Source organism: Lactuca saligna, chromosome 3 (assembly GCF_052625555.1).
Source record: "Lactuca saligna cultivar CGN05327 chromosome 3, ASM5262555v1, whole genome shotgun sequence".
In the NCBI taxonomy this organism is placed as follows: domain Eukaryota; kingdom Viridiplantae; phylum Streptophyta; class Magnoliopsida; order Asterales; family Asteraceae; genus Lactuca; species Lactuca saligna.
Genome location: NC_136419.1, coordinates 23,254,960 through 23,271,186, shown reverse-complemented (window position 1 = coordinate 23,271,186; position 16,227 = coordinate 23,254,960). Strand labels below are relative to the sequence as shown.

At 33.4% G+C, this 16,227-nt stretch overlaps 1 protein-coding gene across 1 annotated transcript; it reads right to left on the bottom strand.

The window, feature by feature from the left end:
* Positions 1-3,444: 3,444 nt before the first annotated feature.
* Positions 3,445-5,194, bottom strand: LOC145034769 (NADH-ubiquinone oxidoreductase-like protein). Its single transcript, XM_078983273.1, has 2 exons — positions 4,967-5,194; positions 3,445-3,779 (listed from the first exon to the last, which is right to left on the bottom strand). The coding sequence occupies exons 1-2, from the start codon at positions 5,114-5,116 to the stop codon at positions 3,672-3,674; spliced, it is 258 nt and encodes an 85-aa protein (XP_078839399.1). The 5' UTR covers positions 5,117-5,194; the 3' UTR covers positions 3,445-3,671.
* Positions 5,195-16,227: the final 11,033 nt, after the last annotated feature.

Genomic DNA, 16,227 nt, shown 5'->3' with positions numbered 1-16,227 from the left:
GTTGATGAGATGTTGTAGATTATTCATTTATTCTCTAATGAACCTTCATTTAAATGAGGCAAATAGATTAAATGCTTAAAATTGTTTTCTTAATTCATACAAGCTTTGTTTTATTAAAAAAGTGGATAGCTAATGTAAGTTTGTGACTATGGAATGTTTATAATCACCTTCTCCAGACTAATTACAGTAAAATGAAATCCGTCAAAAACTTGTTTCGATGTGTTGGGTTGACCTTCAAATCCCTAGTTTTTTAAAGATTGATTTTGTATAATGACAAGGTAACTATAGCCGTATGATGTGGATTTGCAGTAGAGTTTTGTTGGAAGGGATGCCGAACACAATTATAACTAACTCATTTAGAAATTAGAATTGCACAAATTACCAAAAAATCGAGGAAATGATGTTTGAGATGGTTTGAACATCATAAGAAAGCTACCATCAACTACAATAAGAAAGAGTAGACACAATTATTATTGATATTAAAAGGTAGAGAGGGTGTCCAACAAAGAAGTGTGATGCTTGACATGGAAAAGTTTGATTTGACCGAAGATATGACCTCATATATCATAATTTGGAGGTGAAACATTAGTGTTGATGGATAGCCTCATCGTGGTGTATGTCTTTTGGTTTTTTGATCTTTATTGTTGATATCGGTTCCTGTTCTTATGTTTGTTTTTTGATTACTCCACTATTGTTTTATTGCCCTGATGCCCTCTTTCATTTACTCCTAATTTTTGTTTCCCCCCTTTACAAGTTCTCATAAGTACCTATGTTTATGTCTTACTACGAACTACAACTTACTTTTCCTTTGTTTGTCTCATCTATAGTTTTTTGTTGTGCACATGCCAAAGGTCATTTAAGTGAGCAATCGCTCTTCCTCCTATGGAGACTTTCCTGTCGATTTACCTCCACATACTCTATTCTAATTAGATTTTTCAGGATCAGTTGTTGCATTATAACCGTGTGAGACCTTGTTATTTTTAACATCCTTATAAAATATGCTTTCTAGTATTGTATTCTTGGGGAATTACATGTTTTCAACTTTCATGTTCCGTGTTCACGACTTTCATATTTGTAAACTCGGTTTAGCTTGTCCGTTTGCTTTTTTTTTTTGTATACTTGCATCATCACATAATGAAATCAAACGTCCATTGTTGGAGGTTCTCGATCTCAATCTTCGTCCTAACAACCAAGGTGGGATCTTCATCAACCAAATAGTTAAACAGATCACATTTTGTTGATCATATATAACCTACATGGTTACACACTTAAGAACAATTAAATGGGAAAAAATAAATAATATATTTGTTGTGTATAAATTTATTATTTATCAACTTGAATAAATAATTAAATAATACTTGTTTATTATTTGTTGGTAAAAAAGACATAAATAAGTTTATTTATTAGTTTACTATAAATGAAATAAAAGAGTTTATTCAATTAAAGACCATTTATCTAATTAAAGACTTAATTTTCGAGCTTGTTAAGTTAGTTGGCATGTAAAAGCTCATATTGTGCTTAATTTTAAAGGAAACCTTTGTCATAAAACCCCTAATAGCCTTCCCCCTCACATGTTGGCGCCGCCCCTCTCCATCTCGCTAAGAGAAAGAGAAAGAGAAAATTTTGATCCCTTGGTGTGTCTACCAACAATGTCATAGGCTATGTGTGGATATATGTACAGATAATATATTCGTGGCTACTTTTCTCCAACATCAAACAACCCTTCAATTGAGATAGTAATTCTTAAAACCAATGAATTGTCATTTGGTGGTGTGTCTAGCAACAATGTCATAGGATATACGTGGATATTTGTACAAATAATATATTCGTAGCTACTTTTTTCCAACATCAAACAACCCTTCGGTTGAGATAGCAATTCTTAACACCTATGATTTGTTGGTTGATATATTGTAGTTTTAACTGGATTCGTTCTTGGGAATAAATGAAATCATAAAACTATTTTTCTTCTATAATTGCATCTCATCCCCATATCCATTGTGAATTTTCCCGTTACAAAATTACGTATTTCATGTGGTATACTATGTGATTAAAAGAATTAGCAATAGAAGATATTTTGTAGATTTGTTGTTTTTCCTTGTATTGATGCTTGATTCCATTGTTTCAACTTATGCAATCGGCACATGTAAATTGTTTTATATCATTTTCGACTTTATCAAATTTTCGTTTATTATTTATTTATTTATTTTTTCATTTCTTTATAGGTTGTTCAGGAAGGTTACTTAGAGATTTATTAGTTACCATTATAGAGGTTTTATTCGAATTTGCAAACCGGATAAAGCTTGTGTAAGTGGATTATGTTGCTGCGATGAATAAATTATGTGATTACTTTCACGTCCAGTTCTTAGGTACGATGTTGTATTGCTTTTTGAATATAGTTTAGGTTTTGTTTGGCATATTATAACTAGATTATTTTCCAAGATTTTAGGTTGACATGTTTGGAAAAACAAAAAGTAGTTTATAAGTTATATTTAAAAAAAAAAAAAGATAATCATACTAGAATTTCAACAAGCTTATTAAGCTTTCTAAAATCTTGTAACCATCATTTACGCATTAATCATTTATAACGATAGGCTAAAATTTGTTAAGACCCAATTTTTTACAGTTCCAAAATTATAACACAAGCCATTCACGGCTTCACGCAACCAATTTGTGAAGTTTTATTACCAACCATAAAAAGGATGGAAGAATACAACAGAAAATATATAAAATTTTATTCAACGATCAACCATAATCACACATGGCATAGGAGCACCTACCTTGTCCAAGGCACTCCTCAAAGCAACCACCACAATGCCGATTATCATTTCTAACATCTACACATTCCCCATCACAACAAACAAGTTCATACCCACAAACATGTCCACAAACTCCACAATGGTTGCCATCAGACTTAACATCCTTACAAAACTTCCCAAAACAACACACTGAACCTCCCCATGGATTGTTTTCAGGATTGGAACAGAAATTCGGGTCACTTCCACACCCTAAAACCAATGCTCTTTGTCTTCCCCTAGACACAGCTCGAAAGAAGTTTGAGTGTGTTGGAATGCTTGAACTAGATACCAAGTGATCAATAGTGCCAAATAACAGAAACAAGATCAGCCACCAATGGGTGTTTCTAGGCTTGACATGATGATGATGATGATTTCTGGAAAGATATGAACAAAGCATGCAGTTGTTGAGAGAGAAGATGATGAGGTTCATTTGATGAAAGTGGGTTTATAAGGATGGTGATGATTACCTAACATGTTTTAAGACAAGGGGAATGCCCAAATAAACAAATGTAATCATGCTATGCTATGTCACTTCAATGTAAACAAGTCAATGAGAAAATGAGCATCTTCTAACTGCTCATTTTTCTATACACGCAGTGAGCTCAACTCTGAGATTAATAATAATAATAATAATAATAATAATAATAAGTTAAAAAACAAAACCCACAAATATATAAACCGTCCAAGTGCACCAAATGAAAAACAACAAATAAGGGGTCTATGATCAAGATTATGGGATAATGTGTTTGAGAAGTCAATCATTTTGGAACAACAAAAAGGGGGATAAAATCCCACCAAATTTTTTAAGGGAAAAAATATAGATTGCAGACTTCAATCATATTATTTAAAAAGCACGCAGAAAGAAGAAGGAAAGTTTTAGTGATGAGGAACTCCATCTCCATCTCCAACTCCACCTTTTGCCTTCTGTGCAGCAGCTCTTATCTGGCGTTGTTCCTCTTTGTATATCCGATTTCTTCGTTGAAACTGTCAAATTAGGGTTTCATGATTTTAGTCATCAACAAAATTTCGATTTCACCAGTTTAATATATATAAAAAAAATGCACAGATCTTGTGTGGTTTTTAACTTTTATTCCATTCTTTCTGTCTTTAAGGACTTCTTTCCCAAAGATCATTCGATATCTTGTCTAACTCAATTAACTTTCAGCCTCATTGTATAACTTTTAGGAGCTTTCTGGAATTTCCAATACTTTATAGCTTTGAAATAGGAATAATATTGAATGTTATTTACATTTCCTTCTGAAATTTGACACAGTAATAATGTATCTAGTGCATGTTGTAGCATTATTAAGCTGTTGAATGTTTGATGAGCTGTAACTTTTCGATGAAATTATATTAAGATCATAAGAAGATAGAAAGGCAAATTGGTAGGTCTGAACTACTAGTCTACTACATATTACAGTTTCAATTAAACATCAATGTGATCTGGTCAAGGGATTGGATCCCAAACTATCTCAAAACAAAATCATGATCCTTATACACATTATCAAACACCACTACACCAGAACTTATTACTACAGAATTATATGCACAGAGTTATGCCACAGTGATGCAACAAAGTTCAAAGATTGGTCCTGTGTTTTAACAAAGTAGAGATACATTCAACTTTAAAGGTCAAGTTTGATACTACTCAGCTTCATGAAGAATCTTGATAACTACGACATATAGAAAAAATGATGGGTTTATATTAAATTGAACTGCAAATGTAAGATATTTGCTTATTGTTTAGCCATCCGATGTATACACATTAACACATCAGCATAAGCAAGCATAATCTGGTCATATTTATTGAGCCTAGTTTCCCTATGACACTAGAGCCCGAAGAAGTCATCCATGGGACATCAAATTCACCACCAGATATTGGTTTAACCGGTAAAACTCTTAAGATTGGGCATCGGTAATGAACTAGGGCGATCAACTAGTAGCAGCAAATAGGAAGGTAGCAAATCGCATAAAAAATCCCAAACCAATTACAGATATCTCGTAGTGAAATCATCAATTAGGGTTTAGGACATCTTAGAGAAAGCAGTTCATTACAGTGTCAATGGTACACCGATCTTAGTATTAGCCAATTAAATGTGAAGATACAATTACAAATTTAAAGATATAGTGGGGGGTTCATTTCGATTCGATTATATTCAAGTAGATCGTACCTCTTTGGAGTGGTGAAGACACTCGAGATAGTCTTCACGGAGAAGAGAGCAGTCCTTGGGTTCTCTGCAACGAGACATACACTCGCTGAAATCCATCCAGAAATCATAACACCTCCCTTTGTTCCCTGTTATCCCCCAGCCGGACGCCATTGGTTCTGAATTTGACCTTACGATTTCCTCCTGAACCTAAAGAAGGTTGATGATGATGATGGCAACTTACCACACCATACCAGTGTATTCTGATGACGGACCTACCTTTGTTTTGGGCTATTGGGCTTGGGCCTCATACAAGCCCACAATTCTACACAATTCTAAATTTTGAAGGTTTTTCAAGCTTGGTTTTTGAGCCCTTAGTGGGAAAACCTCATTTCTTTTTCTTTATACATTACATAACAAAACCCATATATATTTTGTTCGGTCAAGTCTTGTCCTTACAAAATTTAGAGCTTATAAAAACTCAGATGTCTCATTAACACAGACACCAAATAAATGATTTTGATTAAAGATCTCAACCATTTTAAGTAAATATATTGACATGATACATTAAAAAAAGCTCTTTAAACCCATTGAGTGTTTCAACTTACAAGGTCTATAACCTGATCCTCACACAAAAGTTGGCACTAGATAAATGACTTTGGTTAAGAGATTTTGACACGGCAAGGAAAAAAATAGCGATTCCCATTAAAGGGATTCTGAGCCATTCCTTTGAGAAAGCTAGCGATTCCCATCAAAGTCCTCCACAATTATGGCTAGCGTGAGGATATATTACTTGCTGAACGTATGGCTAAGTTAAGGAGAGCCAATGAAGAAGTTGAGGGAGATGAAGAGAGTGAAGAGGAAGAAGATACAGGTATGAGAGATGTTGATTTGGATAAACAACTACAAATGGGACTGTATAAAGTTAGCATTTGAATAGGGCAATTCTAATAGTTATTTGTAACAGTTATTTAAGTTGCATATGGTTAATTCTACTTTTATTTCAAAATCAATTAAAAATTTAACAGCAGCTTTGTTATCTTTATCTTAACATAACAAAATTCAAATAATCAAACACCAAATTAAGATTGCAAAATTAAGATGGATATGTTGATCGATGTATGAGTATATTGTGAGAAATACTAATGTAGTCTACTTTTGAATTGTCATTTGAAGATCACAATAACTTTTTTTTTTCTTTCTAATTTGATCACTTTGACATGTAATAACATGTTTCCAGGTTTTTTCTTTTTATGTGACTATTATTCTATAATTTAAGAAAAATTAAGAAAATTTTGATTATTTGATATTGACATTTTAGAAAAAATATCAGCTACAAACATTTTTTTGGGTTGAATTCCAAAAAATAGACACAAAAAATCAGATTTTCAGGTATAGACATGGATTCCTCGGAGGTAAGAGCTCAGAGGGATTCGCGGAATCCACTGTAGCTCTATGGAATGGCAAAATCGTAATTAAATCAGGGGTATGTACGAAAAAAAACCAGATGAATAGTTCCACGGAGGTGCCTCAACGGGTGTCGTTAGCAGTTTTGTGAAACAGTTCATCGAGATTATTTTCCTCATAAATACCCCTGGTTAATCGTATGAGTAATAATTATTACAATCCTCATCATTATACCAAAAGAGTGAATAATCTCATTATAATCATCTGATCTTAATCTGGGTATTTATGAAAAAAAATTCGATGAATAGTTCCGCAGAGCTGCTAACGAGGTTTGCAGGGGCACCTCAGTGGAATTGTTCATTGAGTTTTTTTTTCTCCATAAATACCTCTGATTTAATTACGATTTTATCAGTCTGCAGAACTACAGTGGATTCCGTGGATCCCTCAGAGCTTACCTCTGCGGAATCCATGTCCCATCGTTATGACATTATGTTATATCTTTCTATCACTCATTCACTTATAGAAGTTAACTTATCATCTTAGGCTGTGGGGAGTAGTGCAGTCTTTACCGTACTTTTTGCCACATAGGCAGGGAAACACCGTCCCCTGACTGCGGTTTGGGTGCGGTTTAGACCACGGTGTGGTAAAAAATGGTCGTGATTTGTGACTGGTTGAGGAGAATTTGATAATTTTATGAGTGGGTGGAGAGAAAAATAATGTTTTTATTTAAATTATTTTAAAAAATAAAAAATAAAGTGCGACACAATTCCTTGGGTGTGTCAAGAAACCACACTTTTGTGGTAAAAATGATGTGCCGTTTATGTGGCAATGAAAGGAATGTGGTTTCAGTGACACCACTCCCTCCATCTAGCCTTATATCTTTTATAAGCGTACTAAAGTGAACCTTGTATTTCGAAGATATCTCTAATGGTACTCCCATCAACAACTCAAATTCATATTAATAAGCTAGCTTCTCTCGTTTCTATTTATATAGCCCACCTAAACCAAATTACTTAATATACTTAATAATTTATTAATTAATAAAGCTGATCATTTTTTTATACACACCAACTTATTTTTTACCTACATAACGGGCCTAGTTTTTTTTATTATTTTATTTCCCATATATTTTGGCACAAAAAACTCAAACCCTCAAACTCCAAAGTCTCTAATAAACCATTTATAAATATTGTTAAAAGAGAAACCTTCTGATATCACCTTCAATAATTAGGATCATTGATTGTGTTTCATTTCTATATTTTCCACATTTAGATTGTTACGTTGACATCATTATTTGGTCAACCTCTTTTTTTTGTCCACCAATTTTATGAAATCTTTAGTGACAATTACTTTTAAGATTAGAAAATCTATTAATGATAATTAAATCTCACCAAAAATAAAATTACTTTTAAAATTAAGAAATGTATTAGTGACAACTAATTCTCACAAAAATAAAATAAAATAATATACCGCCCCACCCTTCATTACCCGTTTCTTTTGTTCTGGTTTGAAAATCACAAACACATTCATTGTTTTCTTTTCAATTTATAGATATGAAGATCAATGGTTCTGAAAGATATACAAGATAGATTATTCCACTAATTTCAATGATGCGTACATATTTTTTCACAACGATTCAATCGATTCTCCCTTCTACGACTTCGAATCCATATACAATTTCTTTTCCCATGTCTCTATGCGCAAACAATCCATAATCTTATCTCTTTGATTCATCATTGTGTAACCTATAATCCCTTTCATCTTATGATCACAACCGCACACACTTATCTATTTCGTCTCATTTTCTTTCTTCATATTTATTGCATTTCACCTTAGGGCTCTCCTTCTTCCGGTCAATTATTTGTTTCTCCGCACAAAGACTTATAATTGATTTGTTATGTTTTGATTTCTGGTGTTTATTTCTCAATTTTGATGAAAAAACCTAATTTCTACACTTGCTTTCAGGAATTAAGGGAATCGTTGTTCCTTCTCCGCCTCCCTCCTTCTATCTGTTGCAGAAACTGGAAAGACAACATACACATATAGTTAATGCGTTTGTATTTTTGATTTGTTCATAGGTTTGTTTTCTAGACCACTGCAACCTCTTGCTTTGCATTTTATACGATTTTTGTTACTGTTTTTCTTCTTTCCCCTTAATTTTTTTCATAATTTTCTGTTTTTTTTTTCTAGCTTTTGTGTGTTTACTTTTTTATTCAGGGCTATATTGATGTTGATTTTGGGTTTTTGTTGAACACAATTATGATATGTGTTCTTGATGTCAACTGACATTTACCCAGTACTTCAAGAACATCTAACACCATTTTGCAAATACCATTTTTTGATGGTATCTTAAGATGAAGATAAACAAAAAAAGGAATAAAAAAAGGACTCGATTTGCATCTGGTAGCAATTTAATCTTCAAATATGTTTCTTGTTAATTTTTTTTGTTGTTGTTAGTGATGGAACAAGTAATATGATCGTTAAATAGATCTTCTTTTTGTATTTTCTTTTAGTTGTAGAAAACGATAGAGTAGATAGAGATGTTGTTGTCAAAAGATATTATGTGAGTTATTAGTTTGAGAGTTTAAATTGATTGAGTAGTTGGTACAATAATATAAAAAATTGGTCACCATTTATTTGTATGATCATAAAAATAGAAATAGTCAAATAATTTTATAATGTTGCCTTTAAAATAAAATGAAACTTTTCTTTTGGACTAAAAAAAAATATCTTGAGGCACAAAACCTAGAAAAACTCCTAAAATAAGACACCCAATATAATGAACACACCCATTAAAAAAATAAAAATGCTTTTATTTTTTATTGAATTTTTAATATATTTTTCCTATTTTATTTAGATACCAACTGGTTTCTTTCATGTTGATCTTCATCCTAGAAACCATGCATTTGACTCGGATGAATCATGAATCATTAATATACAATGATTTTGGTATGATGGAGGAGTTTAAATCATTGACCAGATGAAGATTAATAGATCATCTTTTCATGTAATTTATGAAAAAGTTGCAAAAAAATGTATGATTTTATTTATTTATTTTTCTAATACCGGAAAGCAGGGACACCATAATGTTCGGTTTCTAATTTTTGTTAACCGATAACAAACGGTTCGGTTATGGTTTTATAGGTTAACCGAACCATTATTAACCGAACCGCTAACTTTATATTTTAATACATAAAAATTATGGATTGTATATAAAATAATATAGTCAAATTTATTTAAGACCCATTAAAATTTCAAAATATAATTCATTAATCCTCACTTATCAGGAGACAAATGTGCAATCAAACCATTAAAGGATGATCACGTAGATCATGCAGACACACATAGTTTTCCGGTCATACATTGAGTTAGATTATTGATTAATGTTATAATTCTTAATCGGCTAATTCTATAATTTGTAAAGATTATTCACAATTAGTTTAATCTCCACGCTCATAATCCTACTCGGAGACTTTTCACATCGTTAATCCTAATCAAAGATTGTTTTAACTTTATAGTTCTATTCTAAGGATTTTTTATTATTATTATTATTATTTTTAATTTGTAATCAAAACTTCTAGGTAAGTTAAGTTTTTGGTTTTTCTTCACTTTGTGATATATTAAGAATGTTTTTTTTTTTAATTTTTTTTATTTACTGTTTTTGACTTAATCACATTGAATGTATATGAGTGATTTTTTTTTTTTTTTTTTTTTTTTTAATTCAGATAACACGTAATATAAATGTTTAGCTATTTTATTTTATAGTTTTTTTATTTAATCGCATTGAACGTGTATGAATGTTTGACTTTATTTTAATGTTAATATCGATTATCAATAGATGAAGTTATTAATTTTGATTTTTTTAATGTTTTATACTTTTTATTATTATTATTATTATTTTATTTATTTATTTATTTAAATTTTGAATATGATTATGTGTTATCTCACACTGAGTATCAAAGATACACATTTTCTTATATTATTATAAGCTAGGTTACAAACATTGGTACCGAGGACTTTTTGTATTCTCTTTTCGTTTTTATGCCATTATACTTTCATCATATATATTATTTAGAACATTATGGTTAACCAATATTAACCATTAACCAAAACCGTTAACCGACAAAAACCATTAACCATAACCAAATATTAACCATACCCAATGGTTACCAAAATGCATTAACCAATCATAATGGTTATGGTTTGGTTTTAACCAATAACCGAACGAAACCGTCCCATACACACCCCTAGTATGTATTGTATGTAGTTCTTTAGTTTATATTCACATCCTTAAGCTGTTATTAGATGCTTGAGAAAAAATTGTAATGACCGTGTACTATCAAAGTTTGTCATCGAGAAGATTTGGGATTTTTATTTATAGAAGGTTGATTATCAAAACAGAATATATCCACTTCCAATAATTTATAAAATTTATATATTTTTGTAGTATAACCAGCGAAAGAATGGTGTTTTGACATCAAGTTCCATTTAGCTTATTTATTACTTTCTTAGATAATATACCATCAAAGTAATGAGATACAACCCCCTTCACTGGAATAAAAAACCAATAGTTGGACACTATACTTGGAAATCTTTGCAGTTAGGTCATTCTTAAGATTCTTACATTTGAAGACCAAACATGTTCTAACATTATTCCATTATATGCATGCTTTCTAAAAGTGCAATTCTTATATGGTTTATATGGTTGTACAACTTTGTATTTTTTTAATAGAAGCAAGAATCACACATGATCAAAATAGAAGTATGTGTAAAAGGGATATCAAAGTGGATGTTACCCAAAAATTGTTGTTGGAAAATCCATTTAATATCCTTCAGTTGCATTAACTAATATATTTGTTTGTCAAGATCCAATGTAGTTGAGTCGGATGCATATGTTGTCAAAAAGGATCTCAGGTTTGACTTATTTATTTATTTTCTTATTTATCTTTAATTTCTTTATAGGTAAACTGACATTTGCATTATTAAAATGATGTATGTGTGAAGTAAGTATGAACAAAGAGTGTTTCATTTTTGCAGCCATCTAAAGTTTGGTAAATGACCCTTTTACACTTCTTTTTTTAGGGGGTTTTTATTTTATTTTTTTGTAAAAATATTTTAACTTTTGCAATATATTGATTACTGCACATCTATACGAATTATTCTACCTTTTTGATACCTCAAGTTGAAGTCACCTCATAGGAATTTGACATTCAAAAAGTTTTTTAACATGTCACCAAAGGAATTTCTCATTGGTGATTTTGTCATGCTCTCTCATAAGAAAATTATCTCTTTAGGTATACTTGGATGGTTGGATTTGATTACAAACTGCACATCTACATGAACTGTTTACTTATTATAGTTTCCAATTGCATTTTTGAAGAGTAGACTCTTCCTATATTCAAGAAGTGTTGAGTTTTATGCCAACTTATTGCGACACAAAACGAGGTTTTCATTGCAGCTACTTTTTTTATTCTTTTATTTGTTCTTTTAGTGTATGATATAAAATTAGACGAGTTAGGCTAGTGTTATGAACTATAATTGTTGGGTTTTATACCAATTGTAGCCTTATACTCCGAGTTTTTTTTTTCATACAACGAAATTTTGTTGTTTTTCCTTTTCTTTAAACCCTAAAAGAACTTAAGTGAAAATGAAAAATGACAGATAATTCAACTAAAAAGATAACTTATGACATTTCAGATTCTCGATGACATTTGACAGTTTTCATATAGGTCGCATTTATATTCTGCAGGTTAAATTCTTTTTGCCAACTCAAGAAAAAGGAGCATTTTGCCCCTTGATTAAAAATTGGCTTATATTTGGAGATATGTATAAATTGATACTAATACCCTTAATAAATGTTATGATAAACACATGACAGACAAACACAAGGGTATTGTCGTAACTTGAGTTAGAAATAGATTTACTTACAAGATTCTTGAAAAATCATTTATTTTATTTGCTAATGTCCAATGATCATCAACATCAGTCTTTGGTAACTTCATCATCTTAGAAAGTTGAACAATAACATCAAAGGGTTGCAATAGAAAATGCAAAAGAGCTTGAAGCAATAATTCTTTTTGAAAGGTTATTTTTTTTTTAAATAACTTGTTGTAATGAGTCAAATGTAATTCCCACAAGTGTTTGAGGACCCTCCTACACCAATCATATTATTATTATTATTATTATTATTATTATTATTATTATTATTACAAATCAATAATAAAACATTAACTCGAAGAAAATATAAAAAGTAGTAATTTTTTAGAACAAAAACATGAACTTATTGGAAGATCATTAACAAATCGACTGATAACACTACAAGCTCCAACTCAGTGGCGGAGGTAGAAATTTCTATATAGGGATACAAAAATTATCAATAAATATTTTATGTAGTTATCATATCCGATTCATTGAAAAACATGATATAGTCTTTTTACCAGGGGGTACAATAACATAAAACATGTTTACAAATAATTTTTTTTATATACATAAAACAATTTTTTTGGAGGTGTTGTAGTACCCCCAACGCCCCATCTGACTCCGCCAGTGCTCCAACTATAGCACCAATTTGTGTTGCATTCATTGATACATCAACAAGAAAGAAAAAAAGACAAATGCATTGGTTCCCAAACCTAAGAAGAGTATAAATTAAAAAGATATAGTCATGGAGGTACTTATATGTAACATCCATAAAATTCGAACCAAATTTAAAACTTTTTAATTCATATAAAACCATTCAATTATTATAATTTGTTTTCAAAATAGTTTAAACATCAGGGTTCCCAAAAATCATATCATCAATCGAGGAAGTGTATGGTCATGCCTTCGCCTTCCGCGGGCATCCGCTGAACTTGAAACACTAAACTGAAACTGTAAGCCCGAAAGCTTAGTGAGTTACCTTCAAAATACCAACCTCATATAACCATAATCATATCGTATCAACAAGTACGGAACAACCATGCATCTCGATTCTACAGTGTGGCTGGTCCACCCGCACCGGGCCTTCAGTCCACCTGGTCCACTCCCTGAGTCTACGGTATGACTGGACCACCCGCATCGGGCCTTCAGTCTGTCTGGTCCACTCTCTGAGCCTCGACACGTATGGACCACCCTCTCGGGCCTTCAGCATATCCGGACCGTTTGAGGGGCCTTCGACCTGACTATGTGCCCTTCCGGGTCTGCAGTCTATCCGGTCCGCCCTGGGTATGTTGACCTACAACACAAAGCAGGACCGACTCAACCCAACCCCAAACAAACAACCATGTGTACATATAATAAAATAATCACATAACAGTCCATAGACAAACAAACCAATCTACCTGATCATATAACATTGCAACCTCCTAACCAGGATACTAATATAACCGGTCACTAACAATATACCATCCTAACTACAAGGATGCAGATCTAACAGATCGATAAGCATATCAAACAAAACCAGTATACAATCCTAGAAAGGGCGACCTTAGTGCCTTAGACCCTATTGATATAATGAGGATAACTCACCTCGAAATGTTGATCTGAACTGAAGAAGCAGATTCCCAAACCACCATCTCACCGATAATCCCGAACTATCTAAAATAGCGAATAACGAGTCAATAAACGGAAATATAAATTTTGACCAACAATCCCTTATAACAATAGTCCATTTGCCTCCCATCTAATTTGGGTCATGACCCAAAACCAAACCCATGATCCATAATTCCATATAACAAGGCCCATTATTGGCCCAACTTTCCAAATTAGGCGCACTACCTAATTGGGCCTAAATCCAAGATCCATTACCAAGACTTGGCCCAAAACACCATATCCATAATTGCAACATCCCAAAAATACAACCTGAAAATTTTTGTTTTAATATTACCAAAAACCATAATATCAAATTATATAATAAAACCATGAATCATATGTCTCAAAATGCCATAGAAAATGTATCAATTCAAAACTGAAGTAAATATCATATCAAAATATTTGAGTAAAACTCCTAGGATAAAACTGCAGCTGTGGTGTGCCATGCCATCAACCCGAGCTATTCCCCTTGCTAGCGGAAGTACCTGAAACCAAAACTGAAATTGTAAACACAAAGATTAGTGAGCTCCCACGGACTACCACATACCATTTATCAACATAATAAACACATACAACAATTACTGGGCCCTGCCCACTACATCGAGCCCCACCCGACATCAGACTGAAGTCCGTAATAACTTGGGCCCCGCCCACTACATCGGGCCCCGCCCGATATCAAACCGAAGTCCGGAGTAACTTGGGCCCTGCCCACTGCATTGGTCCCCGCCCGACATCAGACCGATGTCCAGATTAAACTAGATATAACATATCAAGAACATATAGCATAATCACATACTGTATCGGCTTGCCCGACATACTACACATGGCAACACATGCTTGAATCAAGAAGACATCAAGCATACATACTACTGCTATTTAGACGGGCCGACATTGTGGCCGTAGACCCATTCTTACTGGAAAAGAACTCACCTCGGAGAACTGACTGCTGAAAACCTACGTGAAAGATCTCTGACTGTTGACCCGACTGCTCTCCGGTTATCATAACAAATCAAACACTAGATCAGGTACTAATAAATACCCTCAGGGTAAAATGACTATTTTACCCATGGTCAAAGTCAACACCCTGGTCAAAGTCAACTTTCAGTTGACCGGACTCGCCGAGTTTGGGCGTAGACTCGCCGAGTCCCTCCATCACTAGATCTGACTCTAACTCACCGAGTCCCTTCCCTACTCACTGATTCACCCTAAACTCTTAAATCGGGAAAAAAACGGGGACTCGCGACTCGATTTGTCGAGTCTGAAGAACTACTCGTCGAGTCCTAAGCATGCAGATTCCATACAGTCGATTCTAATCCACTTCAGTGTATCTAACCCATAGATCTAAGCTCCTGGGACTATCTGAACACGTAAAGTTGCTAACTTTACGTGTAACCAAGAAGAAATGAAGCAATAACACTCAAACTTTACTATTATGGGGTTAATAAGCCAAAACAAAGCCATGACTGCCAAAAAGGTGATCTCTTTGAGTTTCTAGAGCTGAAGAGAGGCTAGATTTGAAGTATGACTCGATCATAAGGCTTTATCACAAAGGATTTGGGGTTTTTGGGCTTTATACCAATAATTTAGGGACAAACTAGATCTATTAACTCAATAAGCCAGATGGAAACTTTATTACCAGAAAAGATGACCACAAAAGGAGTGCATTATGGATCTACTTCTTATTGCTTGAGCTCTTCAACCTTCTCCTTCTTCTACTTGCTCCAAAATGCACCAAAAGTTCCTTCACAAGGCAAAGATCACTCACACACACTTCAAGTAGGCTAGGGTTTGATAAGGAATGCTCTGAGGGTGATAGAGGTTGGGTTTGGGGCGAAAATTTTGTTTAAATATGGTGCAAACCCTTGAAATTAGGGCTTCATCCAGATAGGTAGACTCGCCGAGTCCCAACATATGGACCCGTAGAGTAGCCAACTTAAATAGCGTTAACATCCCGTCTCTACTCGACGATTCGGGTTACTGAATCGTCGAGTACCCTTTAAGAAATGAAAAATACTTTATTTAAATCACATACCAGAAATGGGGCGTGATAACAAATCCTCACGTCCTGAACCGGGGCCAACTGGTGGCAATCCCTCGCATAATGCCCCTCCTTCCCGCACTTGCGGCATGCACTGACGGACTTACAAACTCCGGCATAACCCTTTTCGCACTTCTCACAAGTGCGACCACCATGTCCTCCAACCCTGGAATCAGCAGTCTTAGACTGCTTCGGTGCTAGTTACGACTGTACCGGGGCCTGCCTCTACTCTCGTAACTATAACTCAATCTCAAGCTCACGCCGTCTGGCA

Coding starts and splice junctions, on each gene's coding strand:
- LOC145034769 (XM_078983273.1), bottom strand. CDS start 5,116: ATGGCGTCCGGCTGGGGGATAACAGGGAACAAAGGGAGGTGTTATGAT. Junction 3,780..4,966: donor GTCTTCACCACTCCAAAGAG/GTACGATCTACT, acceptor CTAATTTGACAG/TTTCAACGAAGAAATCGGAT.